Genomic DNA, 22,020 nt, shown 5'->3' on the forward strand with positions numbered 1-22,020 from the left:
TGCTTTATCCACGCGAAGAGTGCATTCCCACGGTGGAAGATGGGCCTCTTACACAGGCTAGACCAAAGGGGATGTCCATGACTTACAGCGCTCACTGACGAGCATTGTCACAGATCCCGGCGTTGATCATGGAGCAAGGACCAGCATTGACCATGGCTACTGCTACACCGAGATCTCAAACGCCAGTTCCAAGCGAGAATAGACAGGGTTCGACGAACGAGACTGCCGCCACCAGGGACCCTACCGCAGAGAGTGGAATGCCTGCTGTCAAACCGTCGACAGAAATCTCTGAGAATAACGAGGACGCTGTAGGAGTTGAGACGAGAAGTCAAGATGAGCCCAAGTCAGACGCCACGTCGCTGCAAACTACCGCTCAAAGAGCCTTTCAGAATGGGCTGTCGAGGGAAAATCTGGAGCAGGAGGTGAACCAAGTCATGGGAACTTTCAACTCCTGGTGGGGAGGACTGAAGAAGCAGGCGAGTCATTCCCCTAGAGCGTGTCTGATGATTCCTCAGTCCGCCACTGCGTATACCAGTCTCAAAGCTGAGGTGGACAAGACCGTCAGTCAGGCTCAGGCAGATCTCGAACACCTTCGAACCGCCAAGATTGAAGTTGGCGTCAAGGACACTAGTCTCACCCGTGCGCTGACCGGGGAGGAGCAACCTGCAGACGATATCAAAGGAAAGGGAAAAGCGAAGGAAGAGTCATCGAGTCCAATAGGCGAAAAGTCATCCGAAGACCAAACACCAGGGACCACACTCCTCAACCGAATCACGTCGTCTACTAACCAAATCCAACAATCGCTACAATCCACGATCCAATCTACCATCGCTTCCGCTCAATCCAATCCTGCACTTTCGAATCCCAATCAGCTTAGGGCTCAGATCGCGGAGAACCTCAGGCTTTCCTCAGCCAAAGAGAATCTGCAATTATCCATGAAGCAGGCTGAAAAGCTCGCTGAGGAGTACATGAAAAAGGGAGACCAATGGATCAAAGGAGCAGAGAAATGGATGGAGGAAGCGGTCAAAGTCTTACCGCCTGATGACGATGATGAAGCTCGATATGTCGCTACGACCTGGGACGCTGGGGACTTCTACTCGTTCTCGACTTCTTCATCCGCGAGATCAAAAGTGCAGAAGGGCGATGTCTTGTTCGATGTCGCCGGGCGCAGCTCACGTTCGGGCGTACCCGGGGCTGTCGTAGCGGCATCGAGAAAGGAGTCTTTGTTGAGGAGATTGAGGGAAGACAAGGATTTGCTACTGGTCGACCCAGAGGGTGAAGGGGAGAGCGAGGAGAGAAAGGCCGAGTTCAAACAGTTCATCGAAAAACAATGGCCTGAATTGAGCAAGCAAGGCAAGGAGAAGGAGGAGGCCCATGTGGGGACGATTCGCATGGAATTGGGTGCGTCAATGTCAATGATGACTTTGCAAAGCATGTCGAGCTGACACAACCCTAGTTCCCGAGAGCCTGTCGGACGAGCAATTCTGGCAACGATATCTGTTCCACAAGTCGATGATCGAAGCAGAGGATGAGAAGAGGAAAAAGGTCCTCGAGGGTGGGTTGATTCTTGGTCTTTGGTAAGATTGCACTTACACCTCGACAGCGTCTCAGGAAGCTCAGCAGGAAGATTTCAACTGGGACGACGAAGACGATGCGTCCCCATCGAGTCCAGTAGGAGCATCGGCTGGAGAAGCCAATCCTCGATCATCGACCACCACACTGAGACCGCCCGCGTCGAACGAATCTGAACAGAATAAGGAAGCCGATCAGGCTCTGACGACTCCCAAAGCGCCCTCTGAGACTCAGGTCCCCAAACATGCGGGCGTCACAGGCGCATCGACATCCACTAGTCCTCGCGATTCCGAGGAGAGTTATGACCTCGTCTCGGATCAGGGAGGAAAGGGTGGCAAAGGTGCTTCCAAACCTGCGGCTCCTTCACAGCAGGACGATGACGAAGATTCAGACTGGGAGTAGATGGCTCATGTGGATTTGGGATACTATTTGTCGACTGGGCTTAGAATTTCATATGGGAGGTGTACGTAGGCGTACATGTCGATGTTGTGTGTATAGTATGCTTCTCATCCCCAGCGCCGTCCGGCGCCGCCTCATTGGAGATCGTGGACGCGATAGCCAATGCCTTGGACGCGTTGGGAGTGATGACGACCAAAGGTAGGTCCTCGCTTATCGCTCAACGCTGTCCTGAATGGTCAAGATGCGATCCTTACCACTTGATCTCGAACTCCAAGATATTCATGACGCTCACGCGACATGCCCCAGATACCTCAAGGCTGGCGAAGCTCTCCCATCGACATCGCAGACCCCACCGCAATGTTCACTCTCCATACAATCCTCTAACTGAGCCAGACCACAGACCTCCTCACCATGCTCGACGCTGCCAAGATGAAGGATGTGCAAAACACCATCACGGACGACGTCACCCTGGAGGTCCATCGCTAGGTGCTCAAACAACCCGATCGCGTTCTCAACCGAACTGCCTCTCTTCAACCGCAGGACTTGGTGCTGCAAAGATGGAAAATGGCCTGACTGGATCACCCCACACCACTGGCTGTGCTGAGAGATCTCCCGCACCCCTCCACGAAGGCAGGAGATTGACCTGCGGGTCTGACCCGAAATCAAACACATGGCGCTCTCCTCCGCGAGGCCCGGAGAAGTTGAACACGTCGAGCCAACGAAATGAAGAGGACCATCCGATGGTATTGGACCCCATTGACTCCTTCGACAGACTTCTTATCCCGTCTCTTGTTGCAGACAGCTTTGGGTCGGCATCGCCTCACTCGCCATTTGATCAGGTGGGCACCGCTCCTGGCGCCACATGATCCTACTGCTCTTCATGCAGCTCTGGCAGATGCTGAACGAAGGCTGGAGGAAGTAACGAGTCTACTTACACAAGAGAGAGCCGTCTGGGCTGAGAAGGAGCAAGCCTGGCAAGCGCGATCTGCGGCTTGGAAGCAAGGGAATTGGATTGGTCAGACTCGTCAAGACACAGGAGAGGACGACATTGAAAAGACGAACAACGCCTTTGAGACTGAAGAGGAGGAGGAAGATGGAGAGTTCGAAGACCTTGGGGAGCTGTTCATATTATGCGCCAATCTGAAGCAGCTGGAAAGGGATAAGGGGAGAATGATGGAGGTTCTAGCAGTCACGACGCAGCGGCAGCCGGACTACCATCAGGAGCCATGTAACGTGGATGATCGAGAGCAGAGTCAGGGAGATGATACCGGACTACTGGCACAAGCTAGCAGCAGGATCACAGAACTCGTGGAAGAAAAGCAAGTGCTGCAGGGTAGACTCGATGAAGCTTTCAAGACGATCTCCGAGCGAGACATGCACATCTTAGTAAGCTTATCCTCTCCCAAGGCGATCGGTAACTGAGAAAGAACACAGCACCTCGAGGAATCCACTGAAGACCATCTGCAAGCGCTCTATATCCAGCTCGCGAAGCTACAGAGTAGTTTGGCTCCGGCCCGAGAAGGATATGTGAATGGCAGCCTTGAGGTTGACTGATCGACCGGGAGACTTTAGGGCGGAACTGAAACTGTGAGGAAAGATCGGAGTCGCACTTGTACTTGAGATTCAGAGGTACAAATTGTCAGATACTACTGTAGTCAAGAGAGGTCTATCGAGAGACAATGCTTCAACGCGGTCTGGATATGTGCCACTAGATCGAGCATAGCCATGCAACAACCCTGTCCTTACAGGGGAATCCTGTTTCGCGGCTACCAAATGTGGACAGTGAGCATGACGGACTATCCGACCTAGGGACGACGTCTGATCGGCGGCTGGTCAGTGTCAGTAGGCTCACCTTTGCCAGAGTATTCGCCTCAGCATGTAGCTCGCTCGGACGCTGTCTCCAGGGGCTTCACGACGCTCATAGGTGCCGGCATCCCCGGATCCGAGCCCGGACCTTGATCGACCGCACCACAGACCGACACTGCCGTATCGCACACCCTCTGAGATAGCATGCAGCCACTGAGCGCACAGCTATGTACAACGCAGTCAGTCATGAAAGACCTACACGATCTTGGGATCTGTCCAGGTGATACCGTTCTCCTGCATTCCTCTCTCAGAAGTATGGGGTACGTGGTGGGAGGTGCCGAGGCGATCGTCACTGCATTCCTACAAGTACTTGGAGAACAAGGCACATTGGTCGTTCCAACCCACACGAGTGAGAACTCTGAGCCCTCCGAATGGCAAGAGCCCCCAGTCCCTGAATCATGGTGGCAGGAAATTCGCGATCACACGCCAGCGTTCGATCCAACAAAAAGCAAGACGAGACAGATGGGAGCGATCCCAGAGATGGCCAGGACGTGGCCGGGTTCCGTCCGGAGCGATCATCCTCAGACCTCATTCGCTGCTATCGGTCGTCTGGCATCTCGGATCACCGCAAATCACGCTTTAGACTGTCGTTTGGGGGAGCAGAGTCCATTGGCAAAACTGGAGGAGTGCAATGCAAAGGTGGTTCTACTGGGTGTGGATTACGGGAGCTGCACAGCTTCTCACCTAGCAGAGTACAGAATCGGTCGACCGATGGTTGAGAATTGGTTCGCTGCGGTCATAGATGGGCGAAGACAATGGGTCACAGTTAAAGATACGAGGATCGACGGAGATTTCGCAGAGTTGGGAGAGCCATTCGAAGCGGCCTACAAAGTGGTAAAGGGACGAGTTGGCGCTGCGACGAGCAGAGTATTCTCAGTCCGCGACGCTGTCACTTTTGCCGCGGATTGGCTTACCAACAATCGACGATGACGAATTGTGGTGGCTCAGGATCTGATGAGCTTGCGTGGAGTTTGGCACGTCTGTCACCGGGTGAGCTGGTCGTCGGCCTTGCACCTGGTCACCGAGCTTCAGAAATTCGACAACACACCTCTCATCTTCTTTCAGAACCCTGAGCACTCAAGCCAAAGCCTGCACCATCTCGTCCTTCTATTCACACTGTAAGACTATCAGGTCAAGGTCAAATGATTGGACTAGGGCGCGGTGGGGCTGTGGCGGTCTTATACAGGTATAAGGGAAACTCGCATGAGAGATACAACCGATCTCAGGTCTAGAGCGATTGATTGCGAGCTCCTTGTGGTGATCTTGCATCAGATGCTGAGGCGATTCGCATGCATAGCACGATACGATCGCCCCACATAGACCAAGTCGGCTCCCCAATCCTTGACCATGCCACAATCTCGGATCCGAGAGGTCTGGAAAAGTTGGTAAATTTCAACATCCCCCGCTCATCGCATTTAGCTTTCCAGACCTCGCTCATCATGCCAGACATCAAGCTGAAGAATCAGGTCAGTCCTTCGAACGCTTCAGCGCTGCCCGAGCATCTGTTTTGACACCCGCTCTTAGCCGTTTGATCTCTCATTTCACCCGACCGAGCCGGTCCTCTACGCCTCCTTGCTGACTGGGGAAGTCAAAGCCTTCCAGTACGATGACACGACAGGCGAATCAAGCGGAAGTGCTTCATGGAGTGTTCGACCGACAAAGAGGACGGCTAGAGCTGTAGACTGCTCCGAAGATGGTACCCGGCTATGGATGGGTGGAAAAGCTGGCGGTCTGTTGTGAGTCTGTCGATGGTCAATTGCCGATATCTCTGCTTACAATTGCCCGTAGTGAGCTTGACCCAAAGGATGGCGCTCTCAAAAGCGAGCGCTTAGAGGCTCACGAGTAAGATATAGCTTGAATTCTAGGTTGTGCTGGATTTGATGTATCCGCCGCCCAGATCACCAATAAATCGAGTATATTCCATAAACGAGCAGCTGCTTGCAACGGGCGACGATGACGGCGTGATCAAGGTTAGTCATGGCGATACTACTCCACGTGAAGTCACTCATTGACTCGAGTCTCACAGTTCTGGGATCCCAGACAGGAAGAAAGCATACGAAGTTACTCTCAACACTTTGATTACATTTCCGATTTTTGCTTCTTTGGCGATAAGAAGCAGCTTGTGACGACCTCGTGAGGAGACCCGTCTGCATTTGTCGAGCTTCAAATAACACATGACAGAGGTGATGGTCACATTTCTGTCATTGACATACGGTCCAACAAGGCTACTCCATTACAAGTTTCGGATGATCAGGAGGATGAATTACTATCAGTCGTTGCGATCAAAGGGGATTCAAAGGCCATCGTTGGGTCGACTACGGGTATTTTGACTATTTGGGACAGGTCGAGAGGATGGGGTGATTGTGAGTCATCCAATCGCAGCCTGAAATATGCAGACTGAAGACCCACAGGCGTGGATCGTATACCTGGTCACCCAGATTCTGTTGATGCAATGGTAGCTCTGACTCCGGACATCGTCGCGACTGGCTCAGAAGATGGTATGATCCGTGTCATTCAAGTGCTTCCCCATAAATTCCGTGAGTCTGGCTCAGCTGGCTCTCAGCTGACCGTCAAGTCGGTGTCATCGCCACACACGATGACTATCCCATCGAGCGGATGGAGTTGGACAGGCGGAAAAAGTGGTTGGGCAGCGTCAGTCACGACGAGTGCATCAAATTGACCGATGTGGAGGACTTGTTTGAGGACAGTGAAGAAGAAGGTGAAGGCCAGGAGGATGAGCCCGCAGAGGCGGACGAAGATAATGACGGAGATGTGGCGATGGGAGGTGGGGATTCGGATTCAGATGAGCCCGCTCCGATTCCGAAAGAGAGGAAGAAGAAGAAGAAGAATGGCAAGGCTGGGATGGGAGATCTCAATGCTGCTAAACGTGATAAGGACGACACCTTCTTTGATGATCTATAGCGATCCACGACCTATGCGATGCGGGATACCGGTCTCGTCCCCGGAGCGGGCCGGAGATTCCATCGCTGGGTAATCGTTGACTTTTTCATGATCTTGATAAATTTTCAATAAGACGAGATCTGAGTTGTTGGATGCACTTCCATTGATTGGCATCCCTTGGCACTGACGTGCTGTCGACTCTGGGCATCTGTCCTGGTGACGATGGACATCGAATTCGCGCACATATAGCACTAGGCTGAACAGTGAATACCCGATCTCTGATATCTTCCCAGTCCACCATGGTGCAAATTGAAGTGGATCATCCACGGCACCCCGTGTTCCTGTACAGTGTCGGTCGATTTCAGGATGTTAGTCCGACAATCTTTCCTATCACTGTGACCTTGAGCAGCAAGGAGCGAACCAAGATTGGAGGTGTCAGGGCAGCATGGCAGACGACCATCCAACATCCATTATCGGGAAGAAGCTTTCACTATGTCATGGAGTGGGGAAAGGCAGAAGTCCTCGAGACAATTATCACTTCTGTTTTGGATGGCAATCTGCAACTTGAACCGGGAGTCAAGAAAACGTGAGCAAGGAGGGCCTTAGGAATCGCGCAGATCAAGGCGCTGAGACCGGTATCCTTCAGTTGCACCTTCACCCTGTCTATTCCCCATTCTCTCCCACCCAGCTGCACGACCGACTTTGAAAAAGTCACTCATACTCTCTTTATCTCTGCATTACCACCAGCGCCCGAGTACACAGACTCTGCGACTTACGTCTCTCCTCCGTCTTCGATCAACGGCGAGTCAAGAGGATCTTTCTTCAGTTTTAGGTCGAAAGGCAAGCGAGCCGTCTCTCCTTCACCCGTGCGTCTGCCTTCCAACGACGCAGCCTCAAATCCCAAGGAAGCATCGTTGCCTCCGACTTTGTCACCAAATCTAGCCATATTCCGCAAAGACATCAGGGTAGTCACTCCCCTTTGTCCGAAAGACGTACCGCCGACAGAGGAATACGATTCCGAAAAGCTGTTGCCCGGCATCGGTACCTTTCGATACATGTTTGCCACCGGTATCGTGAGTCTTCATCGCTAGTTTGTCATCTCCCTGTACATTGACATTGGATTGTCAGTGCACTGTCGGCACCGCCTCATTCCTCTGTTGTCGTCTGAACGATCTGAACCCACTCGTCACGATTTACTCTGTCAACGTTTGCCTCGAGCAACGGGTCACGTCGGTAGACGAGCAAGAGACCCATGTGGACAAGTGGACTATGGGCGGATGGGAGTGCGCCGCAGATAAGAAGGAAAGGATGGCATATCTGTGGCGAGGGCCAGAGGCAAAAGCTTATGCGGGGCAAGACTTTGAAGAGCAAGGCCACTCAGGCTGTACCAGAGACGAAATACATCTCAATGGCCTTCCTCGAACCCCTTCAGCAACTTTAAACTGCAAACCCTCCACAGGACCGCTACTTCAGCCTATTGTCTCGACCATAACGCATCATCTCTTGCTCGAATTCTCGTACACGACATTCCAAGAGACTGAAGATGGATCGTGGAAAGAGGGTCCGAGGATGAAACAGACGCTCAAGCGCAAAACCACTGTAGGCGATTGTTCCCTCTCACGACCGACAGTACAGACGCCAAGTTATGTCCAATCGATGGACATTCCAAAGATTAATCCTGAGGAGTATCTCGAGCCATATACAGAGAGTACCCTGCCACCTAGTTTCTTCATCCCTCGAACAAGTACAATTTTCATCAATGGGGTCCAAGAAGGGAAAGGCCGATTGTACCCCGGTAAATATTCGCCTGCTCAAGTTCGAGCTCATCAGCTGGAAACTGGGACATTCTGCGTGTGCTTCTTTGAGCTGGCACCGAGACTCCCCGAACAGGGATCAGGACTCAACCTCATGGACACGCTTCAGCTTTTCCCTAAAGAAACCGCCGAATCGCTGTGGGAGTCGCCGGAATGGCTCGCCAAACAACGGGTCAGACAAGAACAAGATTGGAAAGAACGGCATTTGCAACGAAGATCGCATATTCCAGGTTTTATGTACATGTTCGCTTGGGGTTGCGCATGTAATTATTCGACGTCCGCTGGTCCCCAGCCTAAGGATAGACTCAAGGCTGGAATCACATATCGATCAAATGCAGAGGAGTAGAGACGGTGAAGGACATTCGGGGATCGACGAAGCCAGCTGGATGAGATTAGGAGCCTGCAGAGCCTACAGTATGATCCGATCGTTAAATATCATGATGTATGTATCGCTTGTCACCACAGTCCTCCGTATCATGGACCTCTGTCGCTATGCGGTGACAACCATCCTGGGGAGGCTGAGCATCCCTAATTGAGCTGACGCGATACGCCGTGCTCTGGATTCGGACGGCTGACATCCATCCGTCCCCTACGGTACCATATCCTCTCAATCCATGGCATATGAGAAGAGTAAAAGATTATTTTGAACAGGCTGTGAACGCCGGTCTCCGGTATTCGATCTCCGGTCTTCCGGGCTTGTCACGTGCAAGTGAACCACGCGTGGTCAAGGAGAAATCAAAAAGACGCAGATCCAGTGCATCCATATTTGATCTTGGACAGTCATTGATCACTTACAAGGGACGGCTGCTCGCTGCACAACGCATTTAGAGTTGACCTCGATATAGCTTGCGCCAGGTGGAGCTCTATTGAAGCGATCGGTTTCCGCTCCGGCTTGATCTAACGTTCAATATGCTTCGAATCGAAGTAGATCATCCACGCCCACCAGTGTTCGTCTACGGTGTCGGTCAACCACACGCCGCAAACCCAACGACCATCCCGATCAATGTGACCTTGATCAATGAAGGGAAACATCCTCTCAAAGCTGGTGGACTGAGAGCAGCATGGCAAATAACCTTACAAAAACCACTTGCTGGACGAAGCATTCAAAAGATCATGGAATGGGGCAAAGCAGAGGTGCTGGAAACTATTGTTGTGGTCGTTCGGGATGAGGAGATCCTCTTGGTGCCAGGTCAGACACAGACGTGAGACTCATCTCCGAAGTATTGCAAGATGCTCACCCAAGCACATAGATCATCTTTCACTCTCACACTACCTACAGATCTTCCACCTACCACTTCCACTGATTTCGAGCGGGTCTCCCATACGCTCATTGTATCGGCCATCACGCCGGCTCCGGACTACTCAGAGGATCTGACACGGGATAGTGGAAGTCATTCACAAAACAAGCCATCGTTCTTAGGCTTCAGATCCAAGTCCAAGACGCACAGATCCGTTTCCCCGACTCCTCCTCAATCCGGAAAGCTCGCAGCGCAAAATTCGAAGCTCGCAGACCTACCTCCAACATTCTCTCCCAACGTCGGAATAGTTCGCAAAGAGGTGCGAGTGGTCACCCCTCTCTCAGCGAGAGATGTTCAACCTGGTCAAGAGAGTGATCAGACGCGGGTGTTACCTGGCATCGGGAACATCAGATTCATCTCGTCTACGGGATATGTGAGTAGTGAAAAGGGGGTGAAGCTGCGCCGCTCACCATCTTTTTTGGCTTTCAGATGACCGTCGGCAGTATGACTTTCATCTGCATAAGGCTGGAAGAAATCGATCCCTGCGCGACAATCTACGAGGTCAAGATATATCTCGAGCAACGCGTCACTTCTGTGGATGGACAGGAGACGCATATTGACAGGTACCTTATTGGGAACTGGCAATGTAGCGATTCTCAGAAAGACGCTCTTGGTTATCTTTGGCGGGGCCCAGAAGCCAAAATCCAATCTGAGCAGGATATCGAGCAGCAAGGCCACTCAGCAACCACTTTGGACTCTCTTCATCTTAACAATGTGCATCGACTGCCATCCGCAGCACTAGGTGCAAGAGCTTCCACAAACGTTCTACATCATCGCATCGCGTCCTCGGTGAACCATCAACTCGTGCTTGAAGTCACACACTCCTTGTACAGTGAAGAGACGCCGGGAAAAGGAGATTGGAGCGAAGGAACCAGGAAGATCTCGTCAATCAGACGGAATGTGATACTGGAGGACTGTTCTTTGTCGCGGTCCAATACCCAAGCTCCAACATACGACCAGTACATGGATGTCAATCAGGCCGATCCGAGGAGAGATTTGAAACCGTACGCTGAGGACAACATCCCTGAGAGCTTCTACATCCCTCGCGTGACCACTATCATGGTGAACGAACAGCAAGAAGGGAAATCTAGGGTACACTCTGCAAAGCAGATAGCTTCACTTGTGCGAGAGCATCAACTCGAGACAAACACGTACTGCATGTGTTTCTACGAAGGGACAGCGAATGTCCCAGAGAAGGGGTCTGGTCTCAATCTTTCCGATACAGCCGACTTGTGGACAGATGGTGCTGCAAGCTTACACCTCCGCGAAGCTGACATGGCCGATGCGAGGAAGCGACAAGAAGCCAAATGGCGAGCTAGGCATCCTGGAGCGAGGGAGAATATCCCTGGGTTCATCTATATCTTTATAGACGCTTGTGTCTGTCAGATGGACGAGACTATAGGTGACTCGCATGCCGGGAACTCGAGAGCGAAAGCGGGAATCACATTACAGGCGGATGGCAATGTGAGGGACGACGAATGAGTTGAAGGTCTATCAAACATTGGTCCCGTAGAGTTGGCGATCTCAGATGTAGACATACTCATCGATTGGGTAAAGACCGTTAGGACTATTGCTCCGCGAGTTGCAACCGAGATACAGCGGAGTCATAGGCTTCTCCAGTGTCGACGTAGACCCCTAGCTCTGTGCCGTTGACGGTCGTGGTCAATCTCCCACCTGCCAGCCATTGACCAAGATGCGCCACATCCCGACTCCACCAGGCTCGTTCCGCAAATTCTAGACGAACCATTCCGAGCCCGACCTGTGAAATTGTCGGATGGACTGAAAGAATCTTGCCTGCTGGTCTGGGCTTTTGAGACGGGGCATCGGGCGGTGGGTGGTATGTGATCTCGGCATCTGGAGATATCGCCCTGGCGAGCGTTTTGTCCAGCGGCCTCGGGATCAGATCCGAAAGGTCGCCTCCCGCCTCATTGACAGGGATGGGGAATAAGGAGATTGGCAATATGCGCTTTCGAGTGGCCCCGGTATGATAAGTTCTGACAGTCAACTCCTGACCTAGGTAGCAACCTTTCCTAAAGTCGACTATGAATGAAGTCAATGTCTGAACAGGCATGGCGACGCGAGACACACCTCCTGCATGAATGTCCATACAGCTCTCTAAGGGGAGGGAATTCCCAGGATGGATCTCCACTTGATCCTCGGGCACGCCGAGCAGCATACGATGCAGGTCAAAGTCATCTTCGGCGCTCTTCTCGTGATTGGAGGACGAACTCGCTATCAGGTTCGTGTGAGCGTGTCAACTCGGGTCTGTAGCTACTTACGACTTGAGCCTTTAGGTACGACGATGTGCCTTCCCATCCCACCATGGAAGCCAGCTCTCAGATCCCAACATCCAGACTCTGCGTCATCAAGGCCCATCACTGGGAGACCATGCGGCCAATTCCACGAAGCTTCGGCTGCACCTCCACTTCCAAACTTCCAGCTTCTGACAGGTTCTCTTGAGGAATCGCCGCTGAGTGGACCTCCCCAAGCTTGATAAACGTCATATCGATCAGTCACATCTTTGATTCTGACTTTTGAGCGAAGCTTGAATGGTGCCAAGACTTGGGCAAGCGGTGGTATAGTGTCGGAGGAGGCGGGATTGTGGGTGATGAGATAGGTCGGTGTAGAGCTTTTGGCAGGTATAATGAACGTGGTGTGAACGACCCGGCCCTGAATTGTCAGTCATTCCACACCCACAGGGTGATGACGAAGACCCACTGAAGCATTGAGGAACCCGCTGTAACCACCACCTACATCATCCACTTCGTTGCAGAACAACCCCTTGATGAATTTTTTGGCATCTGGACCTGCGATCTCCACGACTCGTCTTCGCTTCAAATGAGCTATCCGAGGCTTAGAAGATGAGGCTTCTAGAAGTGATCGCAGAGGCTTCAGCCGACTAGGTCCAGCTATCGACATGCTTGCTGCCTGTCTTGACACCGTGTGATTATGCTAACAACCATTATCATCATCATCATCCTCTTGAATCCTTGCTATGAGTCATTTAAATGTCGAACGGAATCAAATTTCCTTCGAGATGATGCAGGTTCAAGCCAAGCTATTCTGGACCACTTTCATATTCAAACAACTACTTTCTATTCAAACAGTACCTGTCACTTCTTCTTCTTCTGTATCATTCGGTCATCAACACACGCCTCTCACAGCCTCTGAGAGAGACTTGAACATGTTGTATTGAGGTCTTCGTTCTTGACTGTTTGCGACGACAACGACTGTTGCGCTCGCTCGACCAAAACACATCACCCCGTCGTCTGTCTACCTTTTCCTTCCAATCATGGCTATAACCGAGACAGCCACACGACATGACTCAGTATTCACTGATTCCTCCGTAAATGGCCATGCCCGTCATCAGTCGCCAATTGATCAGGATGAGTACGAACAGGAGTCCCAGTATAACGTACACGGCGAGCTCGACGGACCTGGACCATTTCAAATGAGTGAGTATCGAGTTCCTCTCCATCACCTTGTTCTCGACCTTTTCTCCTCATGTCTCGGACAGACCCCTCGTATGTTTTCACATAGTTGCTGACAGCTTCCCCTCCCTCCCAAATGCCAGATACAGCCTCGCCGAAAGTCAATCCATTCCATTTCCTGTCCCATCCTCATTCACCTTCCGCTGAAGAGCCGCTCCCCAACAACCTGGAGGATCTTACGATGATCACCAGCCAGGGACCCCGAATCGTATCTGAGTTCCATTCCTCCCCGGACCAGATCTCTCATGGTGACCCTCCGATCCACATCACCAAAGTCAGTAGAAAAGGGGTCCAAGTGACTTCTGGCCCCACCCCGGCCGATGGAAATAGGAGGAAGCTCGTTCAAAAGGTGAACAAGGTCCTTAGGAAGGACTCAACGGGCCAGCACGCTCTTGTTGAGGAGCATCGAATGGCCGACACCAGTTCACAGCGACAGCCTGGAGAGTCGGATTTTGCCAATTCTCGTCGTCCAGCTCTACAACAGGCGCCGCCAAGCCCCCCCATCAGCGACGTTGATGTGAACGAGGAGGGAGCAGAGACAGTGACGACAGAGACTGCGGAGGACACTGATGTGGTGGGCAGCGTGGAGGACGGCGCGCGGGAAGTCTCCATACTCTCGCACACGACCGAAACCAACGAGGCGCACCATCTCCCGTCTTTCACGCCCATGCTCACTGCTGAGCCCTCGGACCTCGGAGCCTCTTTTCCATCTCAAAGGACCCCGTCCCCTAACAACAGAACAGATTATTTCTCCATGCTCGAGCTTTCGCCAACTTCCAGACCTGGTTCATCGGACTTTGGAGGTCAGCATCTACCCGTTCCATTCTCGTCTCATCGCCGAGTCTCTAACGCCTCTTCCACTACGTCCTCCCGACCAGGCTCGCTTGCCGTCGTTCGGGCCAGTCGCTTGGCACAACAACGTGCTGACGGTCAACTTGCTCCTGAAGTACCAGCGGATGACGATGATCCAACGGACAGCCTTGGCGGCCGTACCACTCCTTCTTCGTCTCGGGCACCGGTGCCTCGAATCAACCGTCGCATGACAAATCCATCACCCGTCATCCAAACTCAGTTCCCTAACCGCTCACCCCTCGTTCATTCCCACTCGACCTTTTCAGACTCTTCCAACCCCAACGTCCCGGTCTTTGATAATACAGCTCTTGATCCTGATATTCTGGCTCAAACGGAGGTCATCAGGCGTGAAAGACTGGAGAGGCGACGGAGAAAGGCTGAGGCCGAGGCGGCTGCTGCTGCTGCTGCTACTGCTACTGCTGCCGGCGCTGCTTCGACTCCGGCGCTTCCAGAGCCTGTGTTCGAGCCTGTCAGGGACAGGTCGGAAGTCAGAAAGGAGAAGGAGAGGGAGGAGGCGAATAAAGAGGCGGCCAAAGTCCTGGTCGGGAACCTGATCGGAGAAGACCATGTCAACTATGTGTTGATGTACAATATGTTGACGGGCATCCGGATAGGCGTAAGTCGATGTTGACAACCGCCTCTGGAGTCTTTGCTAAGTCACTCACAGGTGTCTCGTTGTCAAGCCAAACCTGCACGGCCACTGACAGATGACGACTACACTGCTCGGCATAAATTCTCATTCGACATGTGAGCGTCCGCAATGTATAATAGCTGATCTTGTCTAGCGTCGGAAACGAGTTGACCCCCTCAGCAAAGTACGACTTCAAGTTCAAGGATTACGCGCCCTGGGTCTTCCGGGATCTGCGAGACGAGCATTTCCACCTCGATCCAGCCGACTATTTGCTTTCCCTCACTGCCAAATATATTCTCTCCGAGCTAGGATCCCCCGGTAAATCTGGGTCCTTCTTCTACTTCTCCCGCGATTATCGATTCATTATCAAGACCATTTCACACTCTGAGCACAAATTCCTTCGATCCATTCTCAAAGATTACCACGAGCACGTCAAGAATAACCCGCATACCCTCTTGTCCCGCTTCTACGGTTTGCATCGTGTCAAATTGCCCAGGGGCCGAAAGATCCACTTTGTGATCATGAACAATCTCTTCCCGCCACACCGAGATATCCACGAGACTTATGACCTCAAAGGGTCAGCGTATGGTCGAGAATACCCAGAAGAGAAGGCAAAAATCAATCCTCGGGCTGTCCTCAAGGATAAAAACTGGGTAAATCGAGGCCGCACGCTGGAGCTTGGCCCAGAGAAAAGGGCATTGTTCTCGGAACAGCTGCGACGAGATATGGAGTTCCTAAAGCACGTTCATGTCATGGACTATTCGCTCCTGGTAGGCATCCACAATATGGAGCGAGGAAACCGGGACAATCTGCGAGAAAATTCTCTGCACGTCTTCCATGTGAGTTGACTGAAGAGATCGTAGCCCGGCCTCGACTGACTTGCCCTCCAGCCCGAGGTTCGACCTGTTCGTCGGAAACCATCTGTCAAACCCCCTTCAGAAGCCTCCAATATGCGAAAAGCCGTCCGTCGATCAGATCCTAAGATGCTCGACGTTTCTTCCCAATTACCCGCCGATGGTTCGGCTGATCGAAGACATTTCTTGTTTTACCAAGATGAAGGCGGTCTTCGAGCGACCGATGAAGCGAATCAAGATATGGACGTGATCTACTATCTCGGTATCATCGACATCTGCACACCTTACAATAGTGTGAAGAAGCTCGAGCACTTCTGGAAGGCAATGACGGAGGACAGAGTAAGTAAAGCATCTCGGTCAAACATTCTGGGTTCTATCGCTGACGCGCTAACAGAATACCATCTCCTGTATCGATCCTTCAGCTTATGGAAGGAGGTTCCTGAATTTCCTGCTTTCAGTTATGCGTAATGGCGATATAAACCTTCGTCCATCTGGCCTCCTGCCATCGGACCCTATAATACCGGAACCGGCCGTTGGAACCGAGCAGAGAACTCCTCAGACTGTGGCAGCGTCGGGTCACGGGACGATGCTCGGCGCGCAGAGCCCTACGAGTCCGTCATCGAACGGGATGGATAGCGGCGTCCCGCGGCTCCAGCACGAAGGTGTGATTCGCGAATCTGATCGGCAAGCGGATAATTTCTACTCGACCGGGTTTAGCCACGACAATCCATCCATCAACGGAGTCAATGGCACCAACGGAGCAAATGGAGTCGACAGAGATGCATCGACCAAGCAGCCAGATGGATTCAAGGATGCGTGGTCACACTCAACCCAGCATCCTCAAAATTCCATCGTAGGACACCTCAAGGCAGAGTGAGGACATCATGATCCGGGGGTCATCGCCGTGTCAAGGGACCATTTTATACAGAGACGACTTAATCACGACCACACTTTTGTTCTTCCTCATACCTTGTTGCATGTATCAAGGACGTGTTACTCCTCGATATTTGAGCTCCTGGCGTACAACCGCACATCATACGGCACCTAGAGGGTCCCATGCTTTGGAATCCCCTCCGAGAGCGGCAGCCACTTCGTCCTCCTCTTGTCTACTGGCCGAGGAATGCGGCTTGCCATTGGTGGGGTGACGACTAGGCATTTGATCTCTGGTCACGGGTTTAACATCGCGTAAGAATAAGTCGGCCAAGGACGGTGAGGCTCGACTTTCACCCCATGGATTCAGCGTCACGCTTTCTTTTCTCTTGTTGCTTTCTCCATTGCGATCATCCTGGCCAGTGATGTCCATCTTGGTCTCGATAGGTTCGTGATCAACCATGACTTTGGGTATGGCCTTAGCGCTCGAGTTTCCCGATGCCCAGGGATTATTCTCCGACGGTAATCTCACAGTAGGTCGTGGACTTTGCCTGTAGTCATTGACTTCTCGTCCCAGTCTACCTTCTCCTATACCTGTTCCTGGAGGAGCGTAGTCTTTCTGTCTCTCTTGATCTGATCGACTCCACATTTCTCCATCAGCACTGCCAGCCTCCGCCCGTAGTTGCTGCATTGCTTCTTGTCCGATGGAACGGATGTCTCTCGCTCCTTTCTGGAGTGCATTAAGGGCACCAGAGGACAACTGTCCCCAGTTCCAGCCACTTGCACGGTTGCCAACGCCGACTTTAGAGGGCATGGGTTGAATAGTGGTGTAACCCGATTCGAGGCTTGAAGGGGTGTGAGATGAGCGGACGTCCAGATCGCGAGCGGAAGCGGAGGTTGACAGATGGGCTGGAGACGGTGTCCGACGAACGGAGTACGGCACGTCGAGCGAAGCTGCCCGCTCCACGGACTGGACGGCGCCTTCAATGGACACTGGGTCAACCTGTCCTGCACCGACTAGCGGCAAAGCCACAGTTTGTGCGTGCTGTAAAGCGAGTTTTGACCCATTCATCTCCTCGTCACCACGCCTGAACAGCCTCCACCAGAACTTGACGTCCTTCGGCTCGAAGAGTAGAACCCCTTGGTCCGCCTTATCATCTCGCGAATCTCTGGCGTCCAAAGATGGGTCATACGCCTCGTTGAGATATGTTGTTTTGTAATTTGGCTGTTTAAGGTAATCCCATGCTGAGACAGTCCTGTCCACGTATGCGCCACCCTCGTCGTCGCCTTGAGGCGGTCGAGCAACGCGACGTTGATGTTCGTTGTTGAATAGGAATGTCCCTAATTGACAAGCATACAAGTGATAGTGTAGGTCGATGAGGAACTGCTCGTTGAATTCGAAACGTGAGGGATACTGTCGCTGAATTTGCCAGACGCAATCCAGGAATTGATGAAAGACCGGAGAAACCTCTTTCAAATGCGAATTGGAGGACGTGAATTGCTTCTGCATCGACGCGAAGAATGCTTGCGCAGCTTTCTGAGCACCTCCGAGTTCGTCGTCACTTTCGTCGTCTGGCTGATCTGCCACAGTGAAGAGCTTTTCCGAGGACAGGTGGCCTGATCTATCGAGAAATTTGTGACCGAAAGCCAGAAAGTCCTTCTCAATCAACACTTTGAATCCCTCGATCGTTCTATAGTAAGGGTCGAGACAGATTTGTGCCATCGCACTGAGTTGAGCTGTTCGATCCCATCCATCAGAACAGTGAATCAAGACGTGTGACGCATTGAGGTGAATATTTCGTATAATCATCAAAGCTCCGTCGAGGATAGTCGAAATGTGGCGAAGCCAATTGCTTTTCCGTAAGGATATCCTATCGATTGGATCTCCAGTCTCCTCCGCCTCTCTCACAGCATCATCGATCGTCTTGAGCGAGTTTCGCATAACGTGAATGTTGTCGATACCGAGGTATGCCTTCTTGCCTGACCGATAATTGTCCATGTTCTCAGTGCCGGCACCCATAGCGACGTTCGCCATGGCATTTGTAGTGGGTCGAGCGTCAATGATGAGATTGGTGGCGGTGGCTCCGTAGACATGAGGTAATGATTTGGCTGAAGAGGAAGGCGATGGAGAGAGGGGGTCTGCTGACTGAGTCGACGGTGCGTATGCAGACTCGGCAGCGGTGTGAGTGGTGAATATACATTCCACCAGCTTCTCGTCCTGCGCCGAACGTGAGTTCTTCAATCCCACCATAGGTTGAGACGATCGCGTGATGGATGCCTGGAATTTAAGTCAGTACGGGACTTCAGGTTGAGGACAGTTGACCAACATGATTTGCCCAATGAAGGTATGACAGAGCTGGTATCCTCGCTTTGCTTCTGTATTTGCCGGCATGCGACAGGACATTATCAGAGATCCGACTCGGGACGACCAGCTTGGCCGGATAAGTAGGACAGAATGAATAGTCCTTGTTGATATCTGTGAACCGCCAAGCTTTCGTCCTCACTCCTACGCCCTGCCGAGCGAACTCTGTTCGAGGGTTGAAAGTGTCCCAGCCAGTGGAGGGCTGCGATTTGCTCGACAAAAACGGCACATCCGGCTCCTTGGATGATAAAGATAATGGTGACGAAGGGTTGAGGGAGGTCGGACGGGAGGGCTCAGATTGTGGATTCAGCGCGGGGTGTGACGGAAGTCTATAAAAGAAGGCGTAAAGCTGCTCAACGGATGCTAGCGCCCGTATCAGTAAAGCATGAAGCTAAGCAATTGAGCTACCCACATGCGACGGCGCAGTCCTTGATACTGGTCCACACGTCCTCCGCCCCTCCTTCTCTATCTTTCTCGAACAAGAACAAAAAAGTCTCAAATGTCCTCGTCCGTAATTTGAGAGGGTAGAGCCCTTCTATACTCTGAGGCAATCGAGTTAAGAGGTTAATGGCTGGATATGGTATCCAAATCTCCTCAGGCTGAGAAGTCGAGCTGCTAGCCCGTGGCGAGAAGAATAGGTGATGTTGAACTAGATGAAGTTGACCAGTCAAGCGCTGTTTCTTCGGTTTATCGTCAAGAGCATCGATCGGTGGCGGAACATATCGCTCCAGAATGACATTATCCACCGTACTCACTCGCAGTTTGTCCATGTTGATTCTGAGCGACAGAGGTCGCACGATGTCAAGAGGTCGGTGATGGTTCCTTCGTGTGTCACTCGCTGCGTGGACGCGGCGGAAAGGGCTACTTTACGTAAAGTAGCGTGTGGGCAATGGCATAATGACGCATCTCGACCTCAGCGTTCCGTTCTTGTCTCTCTCTCTCTCTCGGTGTCGCTTTCTGCCTTCCTTGTGCTTGTTTAGAGTATAGATCAGATCTGTTGACAGAGTGGAACGCGACATTCATCATGTCCAATCAGTCGAACGTCAATCTGACAACAATCTTGTGAGCTTGACCGGCCATGCTGCGCGGAAAACCACAAAGCTGATGGCAACTCACCTAGAAAGCGGCTTGAGGGTATGCTCAGATCTCGCGCGAGTGACGCAAGCTGACACGCATGTAGCCGTGACGTCTCGGTTGGAAGACGTGGCTAGTCTTCAACCTCCTCAAAGTGCTGCTTCTGCCAGAAGTCCTGCAGTCGCCAATCTCACCACACCGCCTGCTCCTGCTCAATCAACGTCTTCCGGAAATGCTTCGACCGGATCTAGTCCAGCTACAAAGGCGTACGAGGATGAGATTATCAATAACCTACTAGCAGCCGTGAAGACTCAGGCAAACTCCATCGGTGGTCTTGTCGAGGAGCACGTGAGATCGCATGGGTGACCAATAGCACTCAGGCTGATGCCACTTCTCTATAGACTGCTCTGCTTGACCCGGTCTGCTCAAGCCAATTGGCGTTTCTGCAGATGGCCTCCGGCCACACAAAACCATCTATGAATGCCCTCGGGCCTCTGCTCAAGCCTCAGGCCGATGCCATACAGGCAGTCATGGAAGCCAAAGATAAACTCGGTCGAACAAAGGACGGCCGTGAATGGGGTGCATGCCTCAGTGTCATCGGCGAAGGTATTGGCGCATGGGGATGGGTTCAAGTGGTGAGATGCTTTGAATTCCTCGTTTCTATCCATCATCTGATGTCGCACACAGGAGCCCGCGCCGGCTCCGTACGTTGAGGAGATGAAGAATGCTTCGCAGTTCTGGGCGAATCGAGTACAAAAGCAGTTCAAAGAGAGGTGAGGTGACCACAGTGTGATGAGTGGGCAATCGTCTGATGCTGCTTAGCAATCCTACGGCTCTAGCCTGGGCGAAGGCATTCATTGAGCTTGTCGACGGCCTGCAGAAGTACGTGAAGCAGTGGCACACAACCGGTGTGTCTTGGAACCCTCGAGTAAGAATCAGACTGTGAACAGCGGGAGACACGCTGAGCAATAACCAGGGTCAACCACCTCCCACCTCAATGCCAGCTACTTCCGGCGGTGCTCCTGCTCCTCCTCCGCCGCCGCCCGCTGGTGGACCTCCTCCTCCACCACCGCCTCCACCGCCATCAGACTCCGCCGCATCTGCACCGACTTCTTCCGGTGGTGCAGCCGCAGGTCACTCGGCACTCCTTGCAGACCTGAATCGAGGAGGAGCCATCACATCGGGACTGAAGAAGGTCGACGCATCGCAAATGACGCATAAGAACCCTGGCCTAAGAGCTTCTGGCACCGTTCCGGACAAGAAGGCTCCGCCCGCAGTCAAGGCCAAGCCAGGTGCTCTGACCAGATCATTGAGTACGCCTAAGAAACCAGCGAGGACAGAGCTCGAGGAGGGCAACAAGTGGATTGTTGTGAGTACGACAACCGTTGCACTGTGCCAATCATCTCACTCGTTGCATAGGAGTACCACGAGGACAACAAAAACATTGTCATTGAGGACACTGAACTGTCTCACACTGTTCACATCTTCAACTGCAAAGGATCTGTTGTACAAATCTCAGGCAAGATCAACGCAGTAACGATGGGTGAGTGATCAATGTCAGTGACGCATCATTACCCTGACGGCAGTACTTCTTCAGTCGGCTGTCGCAAGACCGCCATTGTCCTCGACTCGGCAGTTTCATCGCTCTCCATCACCTCCTCGCCATCTTTCGAAGCGCAGATCACCGGCTCCGTCCCAACCATCACAATTGACACCACAGACTCCGGATCCGTCTACCTTTCTGAAAAGTGCATGGAGACAGTAGAGATCATCACGTCCAAGACGAGTGGCATCAACATCTCGGTCCCAACTGGTCAAGATGGAGACTTTGAAGAGAGGCCGGTGCCTGAGCAAATGAGATCCAAGTTGGTCAAAGGCAAACTGGTCACAGAAATTGTCGAGCATGCGGGGTAGACGTGTTTTGTGTGACTCTGTCCAACTTGTCCAACTTGGTGATTTATGCGATCTTGTCATTGACGTGAAAATACGAATGCATGATGTATGTCGATGCGACGTGCATGGACCTCAGCGGCCGC

The 22,020-nt window shown here is 52.3% G+C and overlaps 10 protein-coding genes across 10 annotated transcripts; 8 read left to right on the forward strand and 2 right to left on the reverse strand.

Moving 5' to 3' along the window:
* The first annotated feature begins 88 nt into the window (after positions 1–88).
* On the forward strand, positions 89–2,089 carry BD324DRAFT_593306 (hypothetical protein). The gene is made up of 4 exons (XM_022013821.1): positions 89–476; positions 516–1,401; positions 1,457–1,555; positions 1,604–2,089. The coding sequence occupies exons 1-4, from the start codon at positions 129–131 to the stop codon at positions 1,972–1,974; spliced, it is 1,704 nt and encodes a 567-aa protein (XP_021869171.1). The 5' UTR covers positions 89–128; the 3' UTR covers positions 1,975–2,089.
* Positions 2,090–2,694: 605 nt separating this feature from the next.
* On the forward strand, positions 2,695–3,525 carry BD324DRAFT_652678 (hypothetical protein; the record flags this gene model as incomplete). Its single annotated transcript, XM_022018534.1, has 2 exons — positions 2,695–3,357; positions 3,406–3,525. 2 exons carry the CDS (start codon positions 2,695–2,697, stop codon positions 3,523–3,525), a joined length of 783 nt encoding a protein of 260 aa, XP_021869172.1.
* Positions 3,526–3,753: 228 nt separating this feature from the next.
* BD324DRAFT_108728 (hypothetical protein) lies at positions 3,754–5,168 on the forward strand. The gene has a single exon (XM_022011924.1). The coding sequence runs from the start codon at positions 3,982–3,984 to the stop codon at positions 4,765–4,767; it is 786 nt and encodes a 261-aa protein (XP_021869173.1). The 5' UTR covers positions 3,754–3,981; the 3' UTR covers positions 4,768–5,168.
* BD324DRAFT_662098 (WD40-repeat-containing domain protein) lies at positions 4,857–6,759 on the forward strand (the record flags this gene model as incomplete). The annotated part of the gene is made up of 10 exons (XM_022018900.1): positions 4,857–5,218; positions 5,257–5,303; positions 5,362–5,573; positions 5,626–5,679; positions 5,735–5,807; positions 5,864–5,970; positions 6,019–6,200; positions 6,249–6,374; positions 6,413–6,609; positions 6,667–6,759. The coding sequence occupies exons 1-10, from the start codon at positions 5,185–5,187 to the stop codon at positions 6,757–6,759; spliced, it is 1,125 nt and encodes a 374-aa protein (XP_021869174.1). The 5' UTR covers positions 4,857–5,184.
* A 136-nt stretch (positions 6,760–6,895) lies between these two features.
* BD324DRAFT_633393 (hypothetical protein) lies at positions 6,896–9,181 on the forward strand. The gene is made up of 3 exons (XM_022016620.1): positions 6,896–7,324; positions 7,385–7,811; positions 7,867–9,181. The coding sequence occupies exons 1-3, from the start codon at positions 7,038–7,040 to the stop codon at positions 8,896–8,898; spliced, it is 1,746 nt and encodes a 581-aa protein (XP_021869175.1). The 5' UTR covers positions 6,896–7,037; the 3' UTR covers positions 8,899–9,181.
* A 142-nt stretch (positions 9,182–9,323) lies between these two features.
* On the forward strand, positions 9,324–11,375 carry BD324DRAFT_108944 (hypothetical protein). Its single transcript, XM_022011926.1, has 3 exons — positions 9,324–9,754; positions 9,803–10,223; positions 10,280–11,375. Exons 1-3 carry the CDS (start codon positions 9,462–9,464, stop codon positions 11,330–11,332), a joined length of 1,767 nt encoding a protein of 588 aa, XP_021869176.1. The 5' UTR covers positions 9,324–9,461; the 3' UTR covers positions 11,333–11,375.
* A 42-nt stretch (positions 11,376–11,417) lies between these two features.
* On the reverse strand, positions 11,418–13,036 carry BD324DRAFT_643115 (putative transferase CAF17, mitochondrial; the record flags this gene model as incomplete). Its single annotated transcript, XM_022017526.1, has 5 exons — positions 11,418–11,890; positions 11,939–12,082; positions 12,130–12,520; positions 12,569–12,703; positions 13,013–13,036. 5 exons carry the CDS (start codon positions 13,034–13,036, stop codon positions 11,418–11,420), a joined length of 1,167 nt encoding a protein of 388 aa, XP_021869177.1.
* A 1,344-nt stretch (positions 13,037–14,380) lies between these two features.
* On the forward strand, positions 14,381–16,555 carry BD324DRAFT_582830 (hypothetical protein; the record flags this gene model as incomplete). Its single annotated transcript, XM_022013584.1, has 6 exons — positions 14,381–14,650; positions 14,705–14,809; positions 14,861–14,940; positions 14,979–15,663; positions 15,715–16,017; positions 16,073–16,555. 6 exons carry the CDS (start codon positions 14,381–14,383, stop codon positions 16,553–16,555), a joined length of 1,926 nt encoding a protein of 641 aa, XP_021869178.1.
* A 78-nt stretch (positions 16,556–16,633) lies between these two features.
* BD324DRAFT_108909 (protein-tyrosine phosphatase-like protein) lies at positions 16,634–19,724 on the reverse strand. Its single transcript, XM_022011925.1, has 3 exons — positions 19,323–19,724; positions 18,876–19,273; positions 16,634–18,826 (listed from the first exon to the last, which is right to left on the reverse strand). Exons 1-3 carry the CDS (start codon positions 19,678–19,680, stop codon positions 16,712–16,714), a joined length of 2,871 nt encoding a protein of 956 aa, XP_021869179.1. The 5' UTR covers positions 19,681–19,724; the 3' UTR covers positions 16,634–16,711.
* Positions 19,707–21,973, forward strand: BD324DRAFT_682886 (adenylyl cyclase-associated protein). Its single transcript, XM_022019169.1, has 9 exons — positions 19,707–19,972; positions 20,031–20,044; positions 20,091–20,332; positions 20,386–20,619; positions 20,672–20,757; positions 20,807–20,912; positions 20,961–21,353; positions 21,404–21,527; positions 21,582–21,973. Exons 1-9 carry the CDS (start codon positions 19,935–19,937, stop codon positions 21,896–21,898), a joined length of 1,554 nt encoding a protein of 517 aa, XP_021869180.1. The 5' UTR covers positions 19,707–19,934; the 3' UTR covers positions 21,899–21,973.
* Positions 21,974–22,020: the final 47 nt, after the last annotated feature.

The sequence above is a fragment of the Kockovaella imperatae genome (genome assembly GCF_002102565.1).
Source record: "Kockovaella imperatae strain NRRL Y-17943 chromosome Unknown BD324scaffold_12, whole genome shotgun sequence".
Lineage (NCBI taxonomy): Eukaryota > Fungi > Basidiomycota > Tremellomycetes > Tremellales > Cuniculitremaceae > Kockovaella > Kockovaella imperatae.